The 25,346-nt window shown below is 39.0% G+C and overlaps 2 protein-coding genes across 3 annotated transcripts in view; both read right to left on the bottom strand.

The window, feature by feature from the left end:
* CLCN4 (chloride channel, voltage-sensitive 4) overlaps window positions 1–5,946 on the bottom strand; it is a 47,249-nt gene extending 41,303 nt beyond the window's left edge. The window contains exon 1 of the mRNA XM_009333393.1: window positions 5,891–5,946. Coding sequence (XP_009331668.1) covers window positions 5,891–5,894 — 4 coding nt within the window. The 5' untranslated portion in view covers window positions 5,895–5,946. The remainder of the gene's footprint in view (window positions 1–5,890) is intronic.
* Window positions 5,947–8,997: 3,051 nt separating this feature from the next.
* The window catches only part of WWC3 (WWC family member 3), a 64,653-nt gene continuing 48,304 nt past the window's right edge, over window positions 8,998–25,346 (bottom strand). The window contains exons 13-22 of one of the 2 annotated variants that reach the window (XM_009333391.1): window positions 24,265–24,351; window positions 21,601–21,793; window positions 17,316–17,483; window positions 16,456–16,607; window positions 15,563–15,722; window positions 14,216–14,380; window positions 12,792–12,884; window positions 11,522–11,749; window positions 10,649–10,776; window positions 8,998–9,202 (exon numbers count right to left, since the gene is read on the bottom strand). In XM_009333391.1, coding sequence (XP_009331666.1) covers window positions 9,136–9,202; window positions 10,649–10,776; window positions 11,522–11,749; window positions 12,792–12,884; window positions 14,216–14,380; window positions 15,563–15,722; window positions 16,456–16,607; window positions 17,316–17,483; window positions 21,601–21,793; window positions 24,265–24,351 — 1,441 coding nt within the window. In that variant the 3' untranslated portion in view covers window positions 8,998–9,135. Of the gene's footprint in view, window positions 9,203–10,648; window positions 10,777–11,521; window positions 11,753–12,791; window positions 12,885–14,215; window positions 14,381–15,562; window positions 15,723–16,455; window positions 16,608–17,315; window positions 17,484–21,600; window positions 21,794–24,264; window positions 24,352–25,346 lie in introns of both variants that reach the window. The other variant, XM_009333390.1, reaches the window with a different exon arrangement.

Below are 25,346 nucleotides of genomic sequence, written 5' to 3'. Positions count from 1 at the left end.
GGGGGGGCGGGGGGAATGGTTCTTGGACTGCAAGAAAGACAAATACATTCAGCGAGAACAGAGTTGCACTGTCAGAAGGGGAATGCCCTGGTATATAGTTACTCCTAAAAAGCTCTCCCCTTAAATGGAGTGTTCAAAGGCATTAAACGCACCTCTCGCTGAAAACCTTTTTAAGCCTTCAGCTTGAAATAAAGCTGATAAAGCTACAGTAGAAAAGCCATTAATCTGTTCTACCATGTCACTTCTCACGATTTGCGTGGAAGCAATGAGTCATTTTCACACAGATGGAGGGTAACGTTTTCCTGTTCACAGGGCACTGGTTCGTACTGCTGCATTTGATGCCGATGGGCTGCGCAGTTACAGACAAGTTACTTCATACCGCCGAGAGGAAGCTCCCCCACCTGCAGGACGGGGAAACCTTTTCCTTGGGATGATGTTTGAGAGCAACATGTTGAAAGTGTTTTAGGAATAGCAGCCTACTGTAACGCTGCCAGAGTTTCTCTTTTGGCATTAATGATCGTGTGTGATTTTTTTTGGTTCTGCTGGACTAGAGATGAAGAAATCTGAGAAAACCCGGTACCTGGTGTGTATGTATGCACACACACACACACACACACGAATTATCGACTCCTACTCTACAACCTGATTCCATTTCACTAAATGGAAAAATCAACACGCACACACCCCCCCTTGGGCACCCAGCCTGATGGCAAAAGCAAACAGGAAAAGGACTGGTACCTATGGGCACTACATCACTGTTCGAGGGTCATGCAGCATGCCGAGCTGAGAGCAGGTCAGACCTGAAAGGCGCTCACACGACACAACACTGACCACCAACACACACAAGATGGTCCTGAACCGCGGGCGAGGTCGGGGGTGGGAGCCTCCCCCTTCCCCCTGCACAAGCGCTGGGCTACAGTCACGATCCCGCTCACTTTCCCCTCCAGCCCAACAAACAACGGCTTCATGATGAAGCAGCTCCCAGACCGGGAAGGTTGTGGCACTACAGAGAGCCCATTCGCTCCAGGCAGGCAGGAAGGACCCAATCCTGGGGCAAACGCTCCCCTCCAACACCATCCCCTTCTCCTCCTCCAGTCCTTGTTTAAAAGCCACCAGCCACTACCTTTGAAAAGTTACTACCTTTACAAGGCAGACCCCGACGTGTGCAGGGGCTGGGCACCCGTGCAGCCACGTGTTGGAGCCAGGGCATGGCACCCCGGTGCTGCCGGGCAGAGAACCCTCCAGCTGGGGATGTTTCCAGAGTCACCCTTTTATATTAAATAACTGTTAAAGGACTTCAGTCCTTAATTTCTGTTGCCCCGGAATACATTTAAGGCTGGCACCTCATCTTTTGTTGCACAAAAGATGCCTGACTCAAATCGGGAGACCAAGAGAACCACCAGCCCGCACGTATTTCCACAAGGCATTCAAATATGATCCGGAGGGGGGGGGGGGGAACCCATCACGCTTGTAAAACCCGCGTGCGGCAGCCCTGCTGTGCGCTTTGCGTGGGCAAAGAGCACGGCTCGACTCACGCCCAGTGCTGGAGAGAATTGACCCAGCCTTGATTTCAGAGGGAGTCGGGAGAACAAACCCAGCACAGGCGCTGTCAGGATGCAACCCCCCTGCCACCTCACACAGTGCCAGGTTTGTATTTCTGTTGCTTTTGAGGCTCAGTCTTGGAAAAAACCCAGAGGCTCTGTTAGAGAAAAATAAAATAGAAACTTATTTTTTCTTTTCAGTTTTGAAGAACCGTTGTCCTTTCTTATTTCATTTCAATAATTCATTATATATTTCCTCCCCCACCTCTTACTTTCTGACCCTGACACTACTGCATACCTGATCACTGGAAACCAGAATTCATCTTTCACTAGGACGTACAACCTCCTTCAGCACAGGAGATCCAAAATCTCCCCCACGAGTGTATGGGTGAGCGCACAGAGACCCTAGGCCTGCCAAATTTTCAGATTTTTCCAACAGTGGAAAAAATTTATTTGAACAAAGAACGGGATTTTCAAGAATAAGAAAACTTCCTACAGACGAGGAGTGAAAAGTCACCTGACTCTTTGCCTGATGAAGCTGCAGCTGAGTCATTCTCTGTTCTCTGGCAAAGGCACAGAATTATTTATCAGAATTCTTAAAAAAGAAAAAAAAAAGTATAATTTTATTTTTCTGACTAGTGTAAGCTCAAAAATTAATTTAGCTTCTTGCATTCTAACATTTGTATTAGAATAATTTTAAAAGGTAATATTTTTTAATACCCTAAAATACATTAAAAAAGAAATACAGAAAAAAACCACCACAGAAGAGTCACCATTTTTTTCCACAAAAATACGTCTTCATATGTTTGTATAGAGTGCATAATTAAACACCCACACCAGGAAAAGAAAACAGACTCTGGACTTTGCTTATATAAATACCAGCAGTCCAAAAAAGCAGTTCAGCGTGGATTTTTCAGCCTTTTGGTGATTGGCATTTTGTGCGAGAAGTAAAAATCTGCTTGTCATCTTGTATGCCCGTTCTGGAAAATAATTTTTCATGCTTATGTTGGGCGACAAGCAAAACCTACCTTACGCTGCAGCAAATTATGCAGGAAACCTGCTGGACTGGGTACTCTCAAACCACGTCAGCAAAAATTAACAATAAAGGAAAAGCCTCTTTCCCCAAATACATCTACTAATGCCCTAAGCAAGTTAATCCTCATTCCTTTATAAGCTCAGACACATCTATCGGTACAACAACTTCCTTCAGGCATCCAGGAAAAAAAAAAAAGCAGGGAATGCAAGCAAAACAGTATTGCTGCTCTCTCCGCACGACTGGATGATGATGGCTGCTCACGTAAATACAGAATTCAGCAGACAGCCGAAGGAGCCATAGCAAAATACAGGGACAAAGGGCCTTCTTCAGCTTTAAAGCTCCATCTGGCAGCATTTCTGCTGGAGATGTCAGCCGGGAGATCAGCACAGAGCCAGCAGGCAGCCTCTGCACCTGCAAACCCTCTGCTTGCAGGGAAACTGTGCCGCTTTATTTTCCAGCAGAAACTCTGCCCGACAGAGCTGGAGCTCTAGGACGGCAGCACGAGAGCAACCGGCAAATCAATTTTTCGAAGAATTATGTTGCTTACCTGCAACGCAACATCATTTAGCCCAGTCCCAAAGATTTTAATAGCATCCTTTCTTGGGTGGTATGGCTGCAAAAGCAGTGATGTCATGGGGAGGAAGCAGTAACAATCATGTGACTGCATCCTCCGTCTATAGGGTATCTGACAGGAGACGGGGCCAGAGGGAGACGGACCAGTCTGTAATCCCGCAGGATTAAACTGCAAGCCTCTTTACCCTGCCCTACCTATTCGGTCACCATTACAACATGTGCTGCTTTTTTTTCCCCCCTAACCTGAGCTAATTATTTTTAGAAGGACTTGTGGATTTCTTTTTTTGCAACAGCAACAACTATCACATTTTTCACGAGGAAAAAGCACAGTAAGCATGCTGCGTGCAAACCAAGAAGTATTCCTGTTGACTCTGCAGCAACGCCCGGGTGTCATATCTTCTTTCATCTCTACGAAATATGTAATCACAGCAGCTCGGAAATGAGACAAACCACAATTTCCCCATCTCTTGCATTTTTCCTTCTCCCCATGCTCCATTTCAAACTTATCCAGACCGACTTCCCTCCATCTTCTGTGTCGTATTCAAGCTTTGCAAGCTTACCTCAAAGGTTTCATCCCTGTTACCTTCACTTCTTCTTTCTCCCCACCATCCCTCCCTCCCTCCACTTGCAGCCTTCTGCCTTTTCTTCAATGCAACTGTCACTGCTTGAGAGATCCGCTCCTATATGCCAGCCTATTTTTCCTTTTCAAAACTTCTCCTTAAGTTTTCCCATCAAATATTTAAAAGCTGGAACATCGTAAAATATTTAAAAAGAAAAAAAAAAAAAGGCAATTAGCCTGACTCTCACATTTTGGTTAACAGAGTATTACATCTCAGAACTGTATTTTTTGGGGGGATTTTGGGGTTTTTTTTGTTTAAAAGAATTTTATACTCTACAATGTTTTTGAGTTCTACAACAAAGTAATAATTTCCAAAGTTCTGATCGTACAACCTTTGTACAAGCCACTAGGATGACATTCTGCAAGACAGAGGTTCTAACTGTTCTTTGTGAAGATCGTGTACATGTTTGTACATGTGCAACGTGTTTTATTTCAGGACATTCACCTTACTGCTCATTTTCCCATATTTGAATATTGTGCAGACTGGTTTTACCCTGAAGGGTATCCAGGGACGTGCCTCCTATTACCAAGCAGATGCAACAGCTAGGTAGAGGGAGATCTTGCACAAGCACACATGAAAATATCCTTGGGTGACTGAAGGCGCATGCGTGACTTCCACTCACTTCAAAGGCTAAGGAACGCAGTTCTGGAAGACCTTTTTGTCCCAGTGTGTTTGAGCAGGTATTTATGGACGCGCTAAGCAGGCAGCCCGGCCCAGCAAAGCAAGCCAGTTGATACAGGGTGTACAAACCTTTTTTCAGAGCGGCTACACAACTCCTCCAAACCTCACGTATACGCTGAAGAAAGTTCCTGTACTCCTTATTTCCGATACGGACTCCCCATACAGAAGCCACAGATTTTGGATTTTATTACGAAACTTGAACACTTAGCTTGCTTCACCTGGAGTCCCTACACCTTTCTGGAGCGAGGAGCATGCCTTTAGAGAAGAGAGTTGGTCATGCCCTTCATACACAGCACTGCAGATCACAGCGCTCTGTCATTCATAGATCAGTAACAGCCCCAGGCCTACTGTAACCACGCCAGTGAAGTGTCGAAAAGCGATAGAAGCCCTAACTTCCTGCCAGCGTCTGCTCTTTGCGCCCATTAAAATCGGTATTAATAGGCCAATTCAATTCTGTGAGGAAGCAAACACTGAGCACCTAATTTATTTTCTTGATAATGTTAGCTGCAATTTTCCTTAATCAGTTTATGAGAGGGAAATACGGAAAACAGCAAGCAGCGTTTACTTGGTCAGACACAAACACCTACACCTGGGAACTTCTGTGCCACAAGACACACTCTGTAACACAAACACGATGTCCTAGACACAGAACGGTAATTTTGTGTACCAACCAAATGAGCGCAGGGGTCTCAATCTCCCATTTTTTTCCTGAACAGGTTTTCCTAAATTCAGTTCCTAATTTTCTCTTCTCTATTACCACAGCTGAACTCATCGAGTCTCTGCTGAATGTGTATTTTTAGTCAGATGGTCTATCTGCAAGCAAGCTAAAAGGACAGAATATCTAATTCTTGATAGAAAATGTGATTCTATAACCTAGGTATGTATGTACAAATTTAAGAGATTATTAGAAATGCTAAGAAGTCAGAAACAGCTCCTAAGAAGCTTTTAACTCCAAGAACACTGAGATTTTCCAAAGTGCAAGCAAATCACTTAATTGACATTTACAGATTCCAAAACCAAATCAGCTTTACTCTTCGGTATTTTCTTCCAACGATACTTAGTCAATTGAACGGTCTCAGGAAAAAGAAAATACTCTTCACATGATGTTTTGGAAAAGACTGTTCTTGCTTTTGCTAGCCTGCAGTTTCTCAAGTCTCTCTGTAAATACATTTTTCCTCCTCTCAAAGATCTATGACTCTACAGTTAAAGAGGAGAGTGGATGCAAAACAAGCTGTAAAGTGCCCTCTTCCCTAAAAATTCAGACTTCAGTTTTACATCCGCTGAAAACAAAATACGCAGTTCATCTAATTCCTATTGAAAAAAAATTTGCTCTTTTTATGCAGCACTTACCTTTAACTCTCGCAAAGTGCTTACAAGAACTGCAGCAAGAAACACATGTGAGACTTCATTCTTATAACAGAAAATCCGTACCGACATACCCATTATAGCTTTTGTTGTTGATCCTGATGGTAGTGAGACAGAGACGGTTGGTATTCCAAATGACTATTTCTAGCAGACCGTTTAAAAATAACCTAAACTCTGTCATACCCTTAACGCCTTGCAAATACTGGACAGAGACAGGAGTCATATGTCAGCACTATGATTTTGCCTGTGCTCCTGCAGCTTAGGGTTGCAGAGAGAAACTGAGAAATGGCCTTTCTGCAGTTATGCAGGTTTAACGTTTCCTTTGTGAAAGCAGCAGTAAAGTTCGGCCTAAAAAAGTTAACTCGTACTCTTTTGAGTGGCTTCCACCTTGGAATCAGTTATAAGTAAGATACTACAGAACTAATAATGTCAACTTTCTTCCAATACAAACCCACAAAGTACAAACTTCTGTTCGAAAAAAAGGCAGTTCAACGCGTTGTAAGTGGAGCTACCCATGAATTCCGGGAATACTCAACTACGAGCCTCTGATACAGCTGTCGGCTTATCGTGAGCGATAAGCACGTGGGAGAACATACCTGCCATTCCTCACACTCTGCATCCCTTTCAGGTCTTCAGTGTGACCTCTCTAGGATCTCTGATTTCACAGATTTCCTCTCTTACTTTTACTTGAAAACTCATTACATTCACCTAAACGACAGCGTTATTCAAAATACAAGATTTCTTTATGAAAGCATCGTGAACGTGGCAAATATAAACCATTCAAAAAGTGTCTTATACTTGAACATATAACAAAACTCTATTTCTGTTTATGGCAAATTATTTTATTTTGTAGAAGAAATACTTTCAAATAATACAAAAATGACAATCATACAGAACTGTGACAAAAACAAGAGAGATGAATACTGAATACGATAACTCATTACCACATCAAGACAGAACTCATTACAGCAGTCAGAATCACAGGCCCACAAGATAGGCCGATGACGTCTCACAGCGGTCACTGTTTAAAAACACCAACTGAACCCCCTGACAGAGAGGCCACCAGACATTGTCCCTTCGTTATACAGTCACAGAACAATTCAGGGTGGAAGGGAGGTCCCTACCCCAACCCCCGCTCAAATCGGGCCTAACGCGACCAGGATGCTCCGGGCTACGTCCAGTCAAGTCCTCAACCCCTCCATGGACAGAGAGCGCCACCTCTCTGGGCAACCTCTTCCACTATCGGACCACCCTCATGGGAACACGGTGTCGTCTGTTCTTAGTGTACAGCATGTACTTCTGCTGTCACTGCATGGTAGCTCTTGATAAACACTACTACGTAAGGGCCTCCGCTGAAAATGAGAGGCGAAATTCCGACTGACTGGTCTTTTCAAGTAATGAGCACTGAAAAGCTTGCCGTCCCTAGACTTTTACCCAAACACTAAAAATTTCTTACATTATTTGGTTTTCATCTGCATAGTTTCTGAACATGGCTAGTTGCGCCCAGGGAACCCAATATACACCCACCGAAGCTTACTGGCAAAAACAGATTTCAGGATGGTTAGCACAATAAATGCTAAATATACTTTAATTTCACATACATTGCTATACGATCGAATCGCTTGATGCCTGTAATGGTTATAGGCCATACTAGGAAACAGGGAATACTACCTTAAAATTAAATGTCTGCATTAATCGTCCTCACTGATTAATGATTTAGGTTTACAATCTTTTCTCCCCATTACTTTTTGCCTCAGCTTGGACAAGTAAAAGCAATTCAGTTCCACTTTCAGGTTTTCCTGATCTTTGACAAGCTAACAGAGTATAAGCTCTTGAAACTCACAAAGAACACTTACTTACTTAAAAATATTTTAAAGATATTCCGATTGGTTCTGGTAAGTCCGTTTAGTTTTTGGCTGCTGTTGTTTTGATTTCCCGACATATGAAAATCTGAAACCAATTTGACCTTTACTTTCATTAAGAGACAGCATGATCTTCCTCCTAGGAGATTCCAGCAATTTGCAAAGACAGTCTTGTGTTGGGCACCTCTCTTTGTAGGTAATGTATAATTAGAAAAATATGAGAAACTCTATTATAGTAGCTTAGTAAAGAAGTATTTTTACATACTTGCAGGATGCAAGGACACAAAACTGGCATTCTCGGGAATGTAGGGTGACAGTCTTTCATTAAAACGAACGGTCACAAGTAAAATTATTTCTTAGCGGATTTTAGCTGGTCCAACTAGCAATCAAGTGAGCTACACCTTCCAGAATTATACACCTTCCTCCTGGAAAGTGTCACTGTTCAACAGAACTCGCATGCAGTAACCTCAAAGCACATCCTTTAGGATGAACATGTGTTTAAGCACCCTTACTTAATGCAGCTGCTTTCCAAAATCAGCACATATGTACTTTCCTGAATCAGATCAGAATCTTTAGAACTGTAAAAATCGCTATAATACTCCTTGAGCGGTCTTTCCACACAGCTAGGTCACATTGCTCTTTTAAGTCCCTTTTCATTAAACAGCAAAACAAAGACCTGTCACCCTTTTCCTTCCTCCGTTAAACTGAGAATCTAGTTAAGAATATAAAGATACTTCAGACACAACTGAAATGAAAACAATCTATTAGTGCACAGTAAGAACATGCAAATGAATTCTGCAATGTTTAACATCGCTTCTAATCAGTGTTAAACACATTGCAGGTGATAATATTTTGCTATAACACAGACAGTGCTAAAGGATACAATGTACATAATATGCTACAGATAATAAAGCTGAAAAAAGTGACAATTGTAGAACACAGTATTTTCATTTCAGGTATCAGAAACAAAACCAGCTCAATGGTTCCATTCTACTGTATGACAAATACTGAAGAACAAAATTTCAGTCTTAAAATACATCTTAAAGTAGGTATTTTCCTTCAAGGAAAAAAGGCACTATAAATAAATTACACTACAGTGAATTTGCCTGAACTCACTTTGTTTCTGTCTTCCAGCCTTTAAGTCAAATAAAACAGCATAAAAACTGTACACGCTCTTAACAGGATAGTCGATCTTTTATAAAATAAGTTGTCTTCAGAGATGTCAGTTTCACAACAAGGAAAAACCAAGCCTTGTTGCAGTCGCTATTATAAAATATATATGTATATATATATTTATATATATGTTTTTGTTTACTTTTACTTTTTTTACTTTTTTTATTTTTTACAAAACGTGTATATTAGCTTTTGCACAAATTTTTTTTTTAAAGAAACTTGGCTAATCTAATAACTTCATTAAAATAAAAGCGATAAATACTTCATGTTTACAATGCAACATGTCATACATCATCAGCTGGCAGAGGAGGTATGTTAATCCTTGGTCTTGTAAAAAAAGCTATCTTCTCTCTGTGATCAAAACAAGATAAAAAGGAAGTCAATCAAATATATGCCTAATTTTTTTCCCCCCGAGAACATGGTTTCTTTACTCTGGTTAGTCATTAGTATTTGTTGCTTACTTACATACTGAACTGATGGTTTATTTGAGTACAAGAAACTTACAAAAACTATTAAACCTGACTGTATACTTTTGGCAACATTCTGTTGAACACAATTACTATTTTTGAAAATTTAGGTGGAAGCTTTGTACAACTCATTGAACGTCAGTCATAGTTGACTGTAAAAAGGTTTCACAGGACAAGCCCTGCATAAGCCCCTTCTGCAACGCAAAGTTCACCCTTGTACATTTTGCAATAATGCCTACAAAAAAAAGGGAAGAAAGGACGGCATTCGGAGTTATCTTTTTGCTTCTTTATTGGGCAAACAGTACATGCTGTAAAGTAGGCGTCATAAGAAATGGATGCGTGCATAGAAAAGGCAAGAATTTAAACAAGGAAGACCGCTTTTGCTTCATTTTCTACATCTCATTTTATTCAATTCCCCATCTCTTTCTACATCTCAGTAGACAAAGCATAAAACCCCCCTCTCTCATCACCAGAAACGTAAGACGTAGAAACAACCCTAAAATTTCTACTCCTCTTACTTCCTCCTCACCTTTGTGGGAAAGACCTTCACAATGTAATTTAAGCAAAAAAATTACATTAAAGGACAGACAGCTTTTCTACTTCACTTAAGTATTCCCTGCAAAAAAGTCCTAAAAATCTAAAGGCTGGATGAAATAGCATAATGTAGCATTGTAGCTGAGCTGTGCCCCCCATCTATGTCGCACGAACATTTTCTTACTCCTACTGTTACTCTCCCAATAAAAATTATAAAAATTTTAATGCTGAAGTAATAAAGCCTTCCTGTGAAATGCACACTGATTATCAATGCCACTTGTACACAAAATAAACTGTCAGAAAAAAAAATAAAGCTAAGAGAGGACACATACCATGTGAACATAGATGAAATAGGAAAAAAAGTCCAAAGAAAAGCCTTCTTGAGAGAAAGTTGGGGTATTATTGAGTGATTTTTAGGGAGACAGTGTTACTAGCAATGTATATGCATTACATTAAACAAACTACTTATGCCCACAGACTTGCACTGAAGAACTGACAAAATCATTTGAACTTAATAGTGACTAGACTAAGTTGGAAGAATCACCTAAGCTATGTTTGCACTTGAAGACTTTTTTTTTTTATGTGTTTTAGAATTGTAACACTGCAATTTTGCCTTAGCTTTGGCTTTCTGCACTACAAATAATTCAAAGGAAACTCATATGTCCAAATTAAGTTAAAATACAGTTAAAAATTACTGGCTATATAGAAGACACAGAATTTAAGCTATATGCTTCAGAGAGCTTTAACCTCTCTAATGAACTGTTGCTATGCTATTTCACTACACATTACCACTTACCTAAAAGTCTGCACCTGAATAGGCTCCTTCTGATTTTGCCCACGCAACTGGTATATTTCTTTTGATGCTTTCTTTAGCATCTTTTCAGCTGCTTGCTCTTGGTGATGTTCAAATTTGGTCTGTCTGGTCTGAGAACAAGAATATAATGCTTAAAATGGTCATGTGAATAAATAAAACACAAGAATACCCAGGTTAAAATAATGGATTTTTTCCCACTCACCACAGGAAAGCACCCAAGTACATTGTCTGAAATAGCTGATCATCTAAGAATTACAAATTCAAAAGACTGGAGTGTTGTTTCATTTCTTAATGCTCTTCAGACAGATATGTATTAAATTAATGAAATTTACTGCACATAGATCTGTCAAACAAGACCTTAAAATAAATTTAGGCTCACTCTTTGTCTCCAATAATGCAATGACAATTTTGTTTGTTGTGCAGTTTTTGCCACTTTTTGCCTATAACTTCTTTCTCCAAGAACGGGGGTTGGGGGTGGGGTGTGGAAATCACATACTTGGGGAACATTCCAAATACTTGTAAAATTGAAATATTAAATCAGCAAAATTTCTTTCAAAGATCAGAAGGAAGTTATTAAAGTTCCAATAATAAATATCTAAAACAAAAAAAACCCAAACCAAAACAAAAAGTGCCACTGGCAAATAGTGCCATTCTCCGGTAATGGGCCTCAAATAAATACACAGTTTGGTAGTAATCAATGCAAAAATTTTTATTGTGCTAACTTCAAGCATATAGAAGCAATGTTCATTGTTTGAAGTTCTGTAAAAACAGCTCTTTAGACATCGTGTCACAATCAAGAAGTTTTGAAACCAGAAGTTTCTGAACATGTTGAGTGCTCATCTCATGTTACCATACCTGCCTTTCTGCTTCCTTCAACAAGTTTCGGAATCGCTCATCCCGAAGGACCCAGTGGGGTAGATCTGTCTGCCCTCTGAGTTGGGCATCTTCCAGACGCTGTCTCAGCTCTCTTAAAACACATATCTCCTCGTTCAGCTGTCTCTGTCTAGTTCTGGATGCCTGGAGATCCAGCTCCAGGTCTAAGGACGTCCTTGCCATAAGCTCAGCCAAAGATGATCTGCAGGACTGCTGAGTTATTAGGATTCAAATAAAATGCACAATGTATTACTCTCAACATGGTATACTGGTCTATCTTTAGCTATATAGAGCATACATTTTCTGTACTTACTTCACACACAGAGTATTTCATGACACAAAGTTTTGGAGAGATTATTTATATCCCACGGTGAAAGGCTAACTAGCTGTAGGGGTTTTCTGTACCATACAAACTTTTTCAATTAATGCTTTCTACTACCTCCCTTTACAGTCTCCTTTTGGCTTATAAATATTATCCTAATTTAAGTTTATGGACTAAACTTTCGTGTTACGACTTTTTCATGTTGCATCCCTTTTATTATCATCGTAACGGAGTCATGACGTCAGAAAATAATGTACTGAGCAAGATTCCCCTTAAAGGGCTTTATTCAATACTGGTTTCAAGATACATTCTGAATCAAAATGGGAGGCATGGCTGTCTACTTGCCTACACCAGCAAGAAATTAACTTCTGCTGACCAGGCTAAACTGTACGCAATTTATATACAAGGCATTAACGCCTTACCTGCCCTTCTCTGCCCACTTGTTCTGCAGAGTACAGGGTGGCATGAGGGCGAAAGGAGAGCTTAACGTATTCATTCCTGAATACTTGGGCCTCAAATACTTTGGTTTGCTAGGCTGCATGGGAGGGGAGCTGGATGTTTTACTGTCATGTTCACACACAATTCTCTGGGCCTGCATCCTGCATCATAAACTAGATTTTAAAGATTTAACAAAGTTTACATCTAAATCAATACAAATTCACTCTCCATTAAACTAATTTTTGTCTGCCACACTTTTTTTTTCTCCTCAATAATTGTTCACAACTGTATTTCACTTCTCTATGTCTACCTTTTAGCTTAAGAAACCCAAACCAAACCCAAAACATGCACCTCTCTCCCAATTATATTACAGAAGCCTTATACATTTCCTAAAAACATCAGAATGTACCTGTAGACATCTAAAGCTTAGGTATAAAAGTAACCGTGTTCTAGCAACTTAGTGAAAAGTAAAAACCAGTTTCCTAGGTATACCTGCTTATACCGTAGAGTACGCCTCTCCAATGTATTCCGGACAAAAGGGGACTTCCTTGGCAGAGTTGAACTGTCACTGTCACTGCGATACAGCTGATGAGAAAAGATATTGAAAATACAGGTTGCTTACAAGGTCATCTACAGTAGGACACCTGGATTATTCTTTTTCCTTTGCTTTTGAGATTTATTTTTAAAAATGCACTGAAACTGTCTTAAGCAACTGTTTTTTTTCAGCTTTAGTTATTTATGAAGATTTATATATAAATATTAGTGCTCATACTGTATAGTTATAATAATTCAAGAAAACTTCAAAACCATCAGTGTTTTACAGCTAAGTTTCATCAAGCATTCTACTAAATATCCAAGACAACGTAACCTAAAAAAAAAAAGGGGGGAGCAGAGAGTTAAAGGCAATATTCTTTCTTCCTAAAGCATTTACTGTCATGGGCACAAACAATACAGTCTTCCACTCCCCCCCCCATCCCCCGATTTTAAGTAAATGCAGATTAAGTGAGGGTCTTTAACAATCTTTTCCTTTTTGCACTACCTTTGTTCTGGTGTGTGAGGGCGTTTTACTCACATTCCCTCTATCGTAAACAGATACGGAATCCAGAAATCAAACTGAAGAATTTGGAGGGGTCCATAGATGCACTGTGTGCAATGTAAATAGGAAAGCAAAAACCAGAAGATCCTTGGTTTAGGAAAAAGCATAAAAAGTTGAAAATCATTACTGCACTTTCAAACTCAAGCTCTCAAAAGCTTATGAAAGAGTACAATTAAAGCTACGTGCATTCCACCAATACTGCAAAATCAATACCCATGTATTGACCTGCAACACCGTGAGCCAACTGCTTATAAGCCTTTTGCCATTGAACATAGCAACCGGCTAACATGAGCTTGAAAACTGTTGTGCCGATCCTCAATTACTTGCACCAGTGCACTTTGGAATCCCACTGTAACAAGCATCCTATGACCAACATTCATGACAGCAACCAGAGTCGTAAGAATATTTCCGCAGTAACTCTAAGATTATGCGTTCAGTCCCCTTTCCCAAACTTTTAGGTACCTGAAAGTTAAACATGGCTTCGAAGCTATCTGTTTATACACCTCATTAGTCAACATTTTACCTCTGTAAAATCAATCACCCTAGCCTAACATCTAAGGTTGCCAGGGAAAAGAGCTTAGTATCTAATTTGTCATAGATTCTTAAATTTTAAATGAAACAAATTCAGGTTTAAACTCTTAAAAAGAACCAGGGGTCCTCTTCCCCACTGCAATGTTTAAATTCAATGAAAGATTATTCATTAGTATTAAAAAGTAGTATGTGTTTCTTATAAATGTAATAAAGTCTTAAGAAGAAATTATCAAAAATGTACAAAATACTTGTGTGGAGCTCCCCCCCCTTCTTTTTAAGCCTTACTCACTCTGCAAACGTATTGACTTCGTGCTCCTGGCGAGAAGGTCTGGGAACGAACAATAGTGCTACTGCGAACAAAAGCAGAACCCCGTGGCCTGCGGCTAGTTCTCTCTTTTGGAAGAATAGCAACTTCTTCAGGAAACAGATCCTCAGTGTTAGTTTCCTTATCCACCTAAAATTTCAATGAAGGAAAAATTTTTGTTTTTTCCTTATTTTCTCTCTCTCACCAAAAACAATCAGACATTACAACAATATGAAAAGTAAACAATTTGCCCTGCTAGCTAGGTTCAAGTTTTCACGAGCACTGAGACCAGAGGATGAATCACCTCGTTTTTTTAAAAAGTTTTGAAACTAGGTCATTCAAAATTATAAGATTACCTTTCAGAAGCCTTTGCTGGAACAGTAACAATTACGAGATGCAGTTATAACATGAATCATAGCTGCAGAGCGCAAAGACTGCATTCAGCATTGGCAACTGGGCATTAACCGAACTACCACCCCATCTCCAGCCTCAACAGAAGAAAACCGAGTCACCTTTCGATAAGCAAGGTGACTCTGAAGTAAGCAACCACCTTAAAAGTGGAGGAAGTCAAATGAAGAAAAGAAACTCAACAAAAGGGAACTGAAAGACTGTTGAAACAATGATACAAGAACACTATTCAGAAATACAGAAAACATACACTACTCTAGCAAAGCTTCCAAACTTTAAGATAACTCACTCCTCAATAGGAGGTATGATCTTCCCTAAAGGCAACACAAATGGCTTACGCTCCTCTACTTCAATGGAAGTGTGCTGATTTCAGCTTGTTCAGGATTATTTTCAATGTCTCATATCTTGATTACAAAAGATTTTAAATACATCAGTTTCAGCACAATTGTTCTGAAATTTTCAGCTGTATTTATTGTAACACTGAAACAGCAATGCAAGTCTTAAAACATTAAGCTTCTTTCTTCACAATTCCTTCAAAAATTCTTATTTCTAAGAGCGCTGGAATTTGATCATGATCTCTTCTGCTACAATTTCGGGTCAACACAGACAATTGATACGAGTGCATATTTACAAATTAGATAAAAGCCACAGTAAAAATAGCTTGCCTTTTGATGTAAAAAACTAATTCTGCCCAGAAATAACCAGCAAGCAAACAAAAAAACCCATCCCTGAAGAGGGCATTTTTGACAACTCAAAAGGCACACGGCTGTCACGAAGGCAGTGCTCACACAGGGTTGTTAATGTAATTTCTGATTCTCTTCTCTCCTGATCAATTCGGACTCAGGCTCAAGGAGCAGCAGTAACACACTCTGTGTGCGCCAGGCAGCATGGCAGTTTCTGCACCGCAGTGTTTTCTCTCATTACCTTTAGTGGTGGAGGCTGCATTTTTCCAGAACTGTACTGGCCTGCTTGAGTTGCAAACATGTGTCCAGCTAATGAATCCCCGCAATATGGCTCTGGGTAAGGAGGACTAGTCTGGGTGCAATTACTGCATCCACTGTCAACAGATTCTGCTTGCCAACTCCTAAAGTCAGAACATCACAAGAATTTTGTAGGTATTAAAGAAACTCATGCAATTATGCGTCATGTTTATATATTTCATTGTCTAGGTGTTTGTCATTTTAGACTATTACTTCTCTAACAAAAATACACACTTTTCAAAGGGAGAACATATCCTGCTTGCATTTCTGCAGATGCACAGACAAGCAAACACATTTCATGCCAAAAACAAACAAACAAATCATCTTTCCTAATTTTCTTAAAGCATATGTTCTGGTCTTTAAAACAATACTAAGAAAATAATAACAAAAATGTAACTCATGTAACAAACTAGGAGTATTATTAATGATGCAATAGCATTGTAATAAACCCTGAAATACTAAGAGCTGTGTTGCATGTTCACTCCATAAGCGTGGTAATGCATATCTTTCTTTGACAGTTTCCCATGTCACCACAATTTTTTTTTTTTTTTTTTTTAAGTACAGTGCTGTTGCAAACCCATTACAGTTGCCTCCCTGGAAAAGTTGCTGTTTGATGTAATATTTTCCCGCTCCCCAAATTCCAAGTCCTCTAAACTCAGCCAGTTATTCAAATAAGGTTTTCTCCTGTTTGCACATCATCACATAACAACGGAATTTTATACTTTTAACACTAACAGGAAGCAGATCTCAGAATAAGGACCTGCTGTATTTCAGGCTATACCCACAGTGTAAATGTCACTCGGCTGTTTGATGAGGTATTTAAACTACTATTTTTACCTTTCTGATATGGCTTCTGCCTGATCTTCCTTTCTTTCCATCTCCAGGATTTCCTCCTCTGTGTACTCCAGTTTCACTCTCTCTTCTGCCAACTCTCTCTCAACTGCTTCCAGCTGGGCAGTTGTCCTAGCTAACAGGGCTGTCACTGCATCCTGAAAGGCAAACTAGACTTCAGATAAAACTGTTTGAACAAGCCATTGTGTTTAACGTATATTATTCAGAGAAAATGAAATAAAAACATAGCCACTGTACGTTCCTTAAAAAAAAACCCCCCCAAAAAAAAACCCCAAACAAACACACGCACACACACACCCCCCAACCCCACAAACCCAAAACATCTGTCCTGAATCTTAATGATCAAAAAGTACGTGGTGTTCCATGAATGCAACTTCTCACAGAAACCGGGCAGACTTTATCTCACTGTGGAGCATTATCCAGCAAGTTAGGTCTGAAGAGACCTCTGGAGGTCACCTAGTCTGATGTCCTGCCCAAAGCAAGGACACCTTCATAGCCACGTCAGGTTGCCCTGGGCCCAGTCAAGGGCTGAAAAATCTCCAAGGATGGAAACTGCACCACCTTTCTTGACAACCTCTTGAAGCGCAGTGGCAGAAATTTTTAATCAGTTTTAGTCAGTTGGACTGGAAGTGCGCATACAAACATACACAGAGTACTATTTCAAGCACCTGTCCAGACATGATCTAGCTTTTAATTATTCTTTTAAAATCCAGCTCTTGCCACAAGAGCTAAATCAAGGTATCACCTTCTGTACACCTTGGAAACAAACTGCACCCCAGATAAGACCACAACCAACCACCCAGCAGGTCAAATAAAGTAAACAAATCACTTTTTCAGAGCCATACTGTTTTAACTCTAGTTACATTTCCAGAAGACCGGGGAATACTTTCTTCACACTGGTTTTTGTTCTTTGCTCTCTGGGGGTCTGAACCAGCGAAGATCTGAACAGAATACCAGTGAAGCTGCATGTCACCAGAATTCTCTGCATCAGTCAGGTTTATCTGAGCAATGCCCTGTAAACAACAAAAAGCATTGACCACAGTAAGGTAAACATACACTGCAGGATAGACACCTTCTCATTTAAAGAGTATTTTACTTACAATGTAAAAACCCCACTTTACCAAATACTAATAGTGTCTCTTAAAAACAGACAGTTTTGTTCTGTGTTGTTATGATGTCTAAGATACTGAATTTCTTGCCTCTTGCTTACTACCAGAAAGGATCAGGGTAGATATTAAATTTTTTTAAGTTGAAAAATAAAATCTGTATGACTGATGTAGGTATGATTGTTACAACTGACAACTCTTAATATTTTATTTAAAAAACCCTCTCAATTACATATCTGATTTCTACATTTGCTTAAATTAATATTACTTTAACAATATTACTTTAAGCTGTTTTCTTTTGAGAGAACTATATTCTGAGATAGCCCTCCATTCTCTGGTCCTCAGAGGCATCTTCCAAAGAGGAAAAAACGTCGTGTAAAACAATTTTTTTTTTCCTGCCTATTTACATCATAAGGTAGTCAAATGGGCCATAAAGCCATTTTTCCACTTTCCAAGCCAGCCTTACATCCCCCAGAATCAGGTGAAAACAGGTTTAATGGAGGCTTCCCACTAAAAGTATTCCCAACTTCAAAGTAGCCCTACTCCATCCATCCATTCATGTAAGAAATTTCTGAGTGGTGTTGACTGAAATGAAAAAGAGCTGTGAGCAAATCCATGCCTTTTTCTTTTTTTGAATCAGTTCACTAGCTGGACCTAGCGATGACTTTATATTAGCTAGCCTTAATTACTGCTTTTGGCTTTATCTGGCTATCGCTACAACCTGTTCATTTCCATACTAATGGACCACATGCTAAGAATGTTTTCATTTATACCACTGGAAAAAATCAAGCAAAAAATGTTTTAATCTCTCACAGAACAAATAGCTGGATGCAATGATTCTAATTGTAAAGGCAGTAGCAAACGTATACAGAAACCACATTCAACTTTAAGCAGGTAAAGAAACAGTTAGTTAGAAAATAATAATTAAAAAAAATCATCATATTGTTTTTCCAAGATGAACGTTCCCTGGGGCTCTGTTTAAACAGGTGTATATAAAGGACAATGGAGAAAAGTTTTTGAGACTAACAAAAGAATGTCATATCGGGATACAACATGTTACTGAGAACGTCATTTTATGTCAGTATATTGGATGCTACAAAGAGAGATGCCTTTTCTTTTATACATAAAACAGAGATGTCTTCTAATTATCTACTTGTTCTGGCACACTGTAAGAAAGAAATATGCATCGAACACTCACGCTTTTGCATCAGAGTTGGAAAATGTATAAGACATGCTGGGTTTTGTTTTAGAGGCAGAGGTGAAAGCTGTTTTCTTGTCACCAATATTGGAAGAAGCATACGTTGACTCTTAAAGATGTCTGACACTCCCCTACACACCGCATTTATTAAGCGGCTGAGAAAGCATGCGAAAGAAGCTGTTACTACAAAGTGAATGACTAATTGGGTAGAAAATTACCATCGAACCCAATTAATAATTCTCAGTACTGAAAGGACTAATTAATATTTGACCTCCACCTCAAGATTTGGAGCGCGCTCAAAAGGATGAAGAAACCAAGGTGGCTCTGCTAGCGGTCTGTCACGTGCCTGCTCTGATGCATTTGTTAACAACTGGGATAGCAGAACAGTAAAAGCATTTATGAATCTCTTGGTGATGTCAAACAGAGGGATTGTAAAATTTATGAGAAAAGGACCGGAATTTAAAATTATGTTAAAAAAATGGGACGGATGTTCTGAAATAAAAACATGAAATGCAAAAAGACAAATATTGCACTCAAGAAGAAGAATTCAAATAAATTAAGACATGGGGAATAATTGGTCAGGGCTGTAGAAGATCAGAAACTGGGAGTGAAACAGCAATGCCATGTGATTGCAAGAAAGGCAATCGCATTTCTTTGACGTTTTAACATGAGCTATATATGCTAACCATGGAAAATAACAACTCCCTTATCTCAACATTGATGAGGCCACCAGGGAAGAAATAAGCTAACTTAAGGAAGCACAGTTTCAGAAACCTGTAGGAAAACAGAAAAAGATCTTTCAGCAAGGCAGGGCATATGAGTAAAAGTTTGAGGGAATGGAAAGACCATCCCACAAATTTAGTAGATTTACTTCTCTATGTAAGCGAAGTTTAGAACTATTTGCCTGAATATTTTTTCTTTTTTTTTTTCTTTTTTTTTTTTTCTCCCCATTCCCTGTTACGTACAAAAATGTGTTTAACTTAGGATAAAGTCCAGCCTGGCTTCTGCATTTAGGAAAGCATTTAACTGGCATAATCTAATTAAAAAGAAAGCAGTCATCAAAAATGTCAGAAATATAGGGATGAACAAATGGATGGAAAAATTGTAATCTCAGTGGAAGAGATTTTGAAAGACAATTATAAGGCCATCACAGCAGTTCCACAGAGAGGTAGCAAACGATTCCTCAGTTTGAGAAAATGCTTATTTTCAATTTACAGCAAGAGGGCAACAATCATCATGTTTAAATACATACTTCAGTGCACCTACCTTAAGAAACTATGGCATTGTTTCTCTTTTTTTGAGTGGCATTGTTAACTTATGCTAAAGTATGTTACCAACTACTGCAGACAAATATTTCTAACAAAACTACACTAAGGCTATGAAAGAGAAAAAATTCCTACCAACATAACCTGAAGGCCTATCATTTTTCGCTAATTCACTAATAGCAGTTAAAATAAAAGCACCCTAAACTTAGATGCACTTGTGTCAATATAAAGATGCTTTACACTGAAATAGCTATTTAGCTTCCTAGAGGAACAGGCTACACCAGTATAAAGCATTTTACACCAATATATCCAGCCCGTTCTTGAGATGCTTTCTCTTTCATTAGGTTGTAGTGGACAAATGACGAAACTTCCCACTGCGGACAAGACCTTGAGTCAGCTACCGTCAACATTAAGACCACTGTTTATATAAGATGCTACCTAGTTTTAAAGGTGGACTAACAAACATGCATTCTTGACAAGTTTGCTCAAATAAACACCTCTTATCCATAGTCCAGCATGACAGTGAGATGCCTGTACCTCTTAACTACTTTGATAGTTCAAAAAATTTCACTAACCCATTCGAACACCTCACTGAAATGCCAGCCCACTGACTTCAAAATAGCCAGATATCAGCCGCAAGGCAGATTTATTTAAGTATATTTACATTTGAAAATAGCTAAATGAAGTTAACATTTAACACATCTAGAGTTAACACAGTTAACACACGTAACCTATTTAAACAACTGCTACATTTATTTGAATGCATCTACATCAGACATCCCAATCAGTTTAAAGTAAAAGGTGTAACAGAAACCGGCCTGGACCACTATTGTCCTGCAACAAGGTTAAGATTAATATAACAGTAGTTTTCTTGGACCACTGTTATATAGCAAGAAGGGAGTTGTATTTGTTATCTTTTTATTAGGAAATATTTTACTTATACTGATTCATCATGCACATGTTACAGTGCCACACAGAAACAGAAGTCTTGAGCACACTGTAGTCTAAAAGCTGACCGATGAAGTCTTTGGGGAAAAGTTTCATTTTTAGACAATGCTTTCCCTCTTGCACCAAAATTTAGTAATGGCAGATTTTTCAACTTTCCCCAAAGCAGGCATTTGTATGAAATGCATTAAATAAAAAAAGAATTAACTCCTTATCTACAAAATCCCATAGCAATGAATGTAAATGTTATATCCATTTTCAATATGCCTCTGCAATGTAACAGTTAAATAATAGTACACATAACATTACTTTCAACGCTGCTTAAAACGCTCCAATTCTCAACCTCTGCTAATGTTGCTAATTATTTCCAAGACTCTGTAACCTAAAATGCACATATTTCAACTTTTTAAAAATCCCGCCTTTCACAGATACTTATGTTATTTTTTTATTAACACAACCATAATTACGTATGTGAACAGACACATTAACATAACTCTGTTGGCACTTCTTATGGAAAAATAAAGTCTTCACTTTCTCTTTTCAATCTCAAAAATTATTCCTTAAGTAAGTTTAGTTTCCCATATCACAGAGCTTTTTAAGAAAAAGGACCACTTACCAACAGTTCTTCTTGTTGCTGATGGTCAACTGAACAGACATACAGCTGCAGTGATTTTAATTTCAAAACACTTGAATGCACAGGGATTCGGAAAACTTCATTAAATATTAACGGTGTTTGGAATTCCAAAGCTCTAGAGCAGTAAGTGGTTGGTGTGCCTGACTCAAGTGGTGGCAGATAAACTCTCACGTGACTGGGAACAGCAAAATAGACAAATAGTACAGTTGAGATAAAGAAAGCTATTTTGCATTTCTTAAAATCAAGCTAAGCAAAAACATCAGTGTAACTTCTACGTTAATAATCTGCTCTGGAATCTCTTCATTACAGGAGTTTACTTTGTATTCTTAACACAGAAGAACTGCAAAGCTGATTTGGAAACCCTACCTTTTTCTAACTAAAACTAATTTTTTTTGGAACTTGGTGCTTAAGCAGTCACCAATGGCACTTGAGATGCCCCGAGGTATCTGAGGCATCTACATGGGGCTAGCAAACACGACATAGGATCTATGGGAGAGCTACAGCCTTCCTGAGCAGCAGCAGCTGGAGGCCAGGTGCTATGCCATGGTATTTCAAATGGAAACACATGCCTATGTTTAGGCGATTGAATTGCCCTGGTGTCACTGATCCATTTCTCCCTTCCACCCACTAAGCATACCTTTCCCCCTGCCCCTTAAGAAACTCAGCACAAAAGGACAGCAAAAGAAGCCTACAATCATTGCATCCACCTGTCATCTTACAAAACAAATTTAAATATCCGGTACCATCTCATTGGAGACTCCAAGCCAAAAATCAAAATCCAAAACTATTTTAATCTGACAGAAGGCAGCAGAGCTACTTAGTTGTTTCTGTGTTCTCCCTGTTCTGACTGCTTGTCCAGCCCCTGCAATATCCTATTTTTTGCCATACTTTCCCTTGTGCCAGCAAACAGCTTCATGCAACTGTGTTGTGAACCAGATTAGAAAACTTATCTGGGTTAAAAAGCTAACCTAGCAAAAATGAGGCTTAAGGATTAAAAGAATCCAGCTCAGAGGCTCACTCAAGTTGACTACACAGCTGCATGAACTCTTACACCACCACCAGCGAGGGGTTGACACTGACAGGCAAATAAATGGTTAGAGGACAACTGGAAAAGCTCACTGTGGTGGAACTGCCGTGCTGCCATGTGCAGCACCAGTTAGCTAAACAGCTTTACATGCTGCAAGAAGAGAGCAATCCAACTCCTCTGTTGTTCAGCTGCTGCAGGTAAGTCCGCCCCAACTGCCCCAAGTAACTCTGATTCAATGAATGTTCAGTTGCACGGAGGAATTCATTAAACTGGCTAAAAGCTTTTTCTGGTTTTGGTAAGATAAACTTCTTTTTTGACCAGTCAAACGAATTGATTTACCCTGCAGCCATGCAACTGATTGATTGCTGCGCAAGTGGTTAACAGGGAAGGATGGGGAACAGAACTGCCTTTTTGAGAGTCGCTTAGACACCTGACTGCCTTGATAATGTCCCACAAACCCTCTGGAGTCTTTTTTTACCTTGCTGACTCTACTTGACTTTGTTCAGATGACACTTACTTATTTTTCCAATTACAAGGCAATGTGGCTGAGTACTACTCTATACTCACATTTTTTCCCTATAGCACGCCCTTGCACTCACACTGAAAACAAAGCAAAAGACTGACACTGATACACTGACTGATATGAAGAATTTCCACTAGAGGTTTGCAGAGTTAGCAAGATCAAGTGTTCTCAACAAAGATCAACTCATTCAGTGAGATGTATGTCAATTTAACAGCTCCCACAGAATGACTTACATTACAACATAACAATGTTATCACACCTCCATTTTCCACAGTTTTCAAACAACCTCTCCCAGAGATAAAGATCAACAATTTTCACAGGTCAAGTTTCTTTAAAATATGTTAAGATACATATCCCTAGATAAGACTGTGTTTTATGGCAACATTGCCATTATTTAAGAAAGATTTATTAGAATAAACTAAGCAATGTTCTATATAATGCAATATGGAATTTGAAAAAGTAGCACAGGCCGACAGAGGTTTAAAAAATTCAACTGTTTGTACTGATTCTCAGCTAGTATTTGTGCTAAAATTATATTCAAAAGGTGTTTCACAGATATTCAAGGAGAGCAGTAATGGCCACAAAAGCCTGCAGAGGTCCTGGGTTTTTTGGGGTTTTTTTTTGGTTAAGATAAAGGGCAAGGTATCTCTCTCACTGATTAATATAGATGTTACAGTAGGAATTTGAGGAAATTATACTAAGCTCCTTCTGGGATACATCGCAGATAAGCTGCAAAGAAGTTGTACAGGGAATAGTATTTCTGGAATACTGCAAATAACGTAGACAGCTTTTGGGCCAGAATGCATGGGGTGATGGATGCATGACTTCGATGTTTTTGAACAAACATTCCTGTGCATAATAAACACGTAAGAACATGGGTCATTAGAGACTATACTTGTTACCTGACCATTGTGACAGAGATTCTACAAAAGGGACACCTTGTGTCCATAAGATTAACCCTATCCTCATGTAAACTAAGACATACCATCTTCTCCAGAAATGGCTTAATTTTGCATGAAAGCAAACAAATTTGTGGTATTTACGATTGTGGCACAAAACAAGAAATGATCAGGCTTTGGGTGAAATTTAAGCTTACATTTTGCAGTTTTCTTTAACAACTAGACTACTGAAGTTCTTCAGCTGTAATACATGGACTAACAGACATTCGCTTCCACTGTCATGCCTGGAAAACAAATTTCCTGTGTTAGTCAACAAGCATCAATACTTTGCTTAAGATATGGAGATGAAAGACTAAAAAGATGTTAAGAATGTAAACGCACCTTTTGCTGTTAAACAAATCTCTTAAATCAGTTTGAATCAAAAGCAATTACAGATATCACTCTCTGGTAACAGAATATTATTAATAATATTAGCTACAGTAACAAAGTTATCAGAACTAAGAGAATTAAACATTATTCAATTTGAAAAGAATAATATTCCCTACTGAGACTCTTGATAGCGAAGGGGTTTTATAAAATACACTCCTTGGTTTAAACAGTTACACCATATGCATATATGTGTGTGTGCACATGTGCGCACATATTAACACATCAGTTACATTAGACAAATCAGTCTGCATTATTTTCATGGGTTAATGAAAATAAATAAAAAAATCTACTCTTTCATATCAGCATGAATTTTGAAATGGAACTAACAAACCTGGCTGAGATTTGAAAACTCCCAATCTTCAGAATTAGTCTTCCAAGGGGTAGAGACGATTCTGGAGGGCTAACTTCTTAAGATACGACATCCTGCCTTGCACTCCTATAACCTGCCCTTCCCCACGCTCCTCCCACTACTAACAATAGCATGCCCTAAGCACGGGACTTCAAAGCTGTATTTGTATTGGTGTCTCTTCATCTGTGATTTTCCTAAGGTAATCCTCCTTTACCTGGCATAAAAGTCAGATCTCGCACAGAGACATATCCCTATATCCACATACTCATTAATGGGCCAGACAATGAAAATGCTACTGAAAGAAGTAACAAAGGCCCTTTTATCAGCCAGCATTGAAAGGACACTGAATGAACTGTAGTTAAGGCACATCCCCAGCAGAAAGTGGCATGCGATGACTAATCTGTACATCCACTGAACTTTGGCTTTCAATTCAGAAACTTCTTAAAACTATCCGCTGCAGTTAAGTTTATTAAAAAGTTAAAAACCAAAACCAAGAAAACT

Source organism: Pygoscelis adeliae, unplaced genomic scaffold (genome assembly GCF_000699105.1).
Source record: "Pygoscelis adeliae isolate BGI_AS28 unplaced genomic scaffold, ASM69910v1 Scaffold69, whole genome shotgun sequence".
NCBI lineage: Eukaryota > Metazoa > Chordata > Aves > Sphenisciformes > Spheniscidae > Pygoscelis > Pygoscelis adeliae.
Note: the sequence above shows the minus strand (reverse complement) of the source record. Positions and strands in the feature narration are given on the sequence as shown.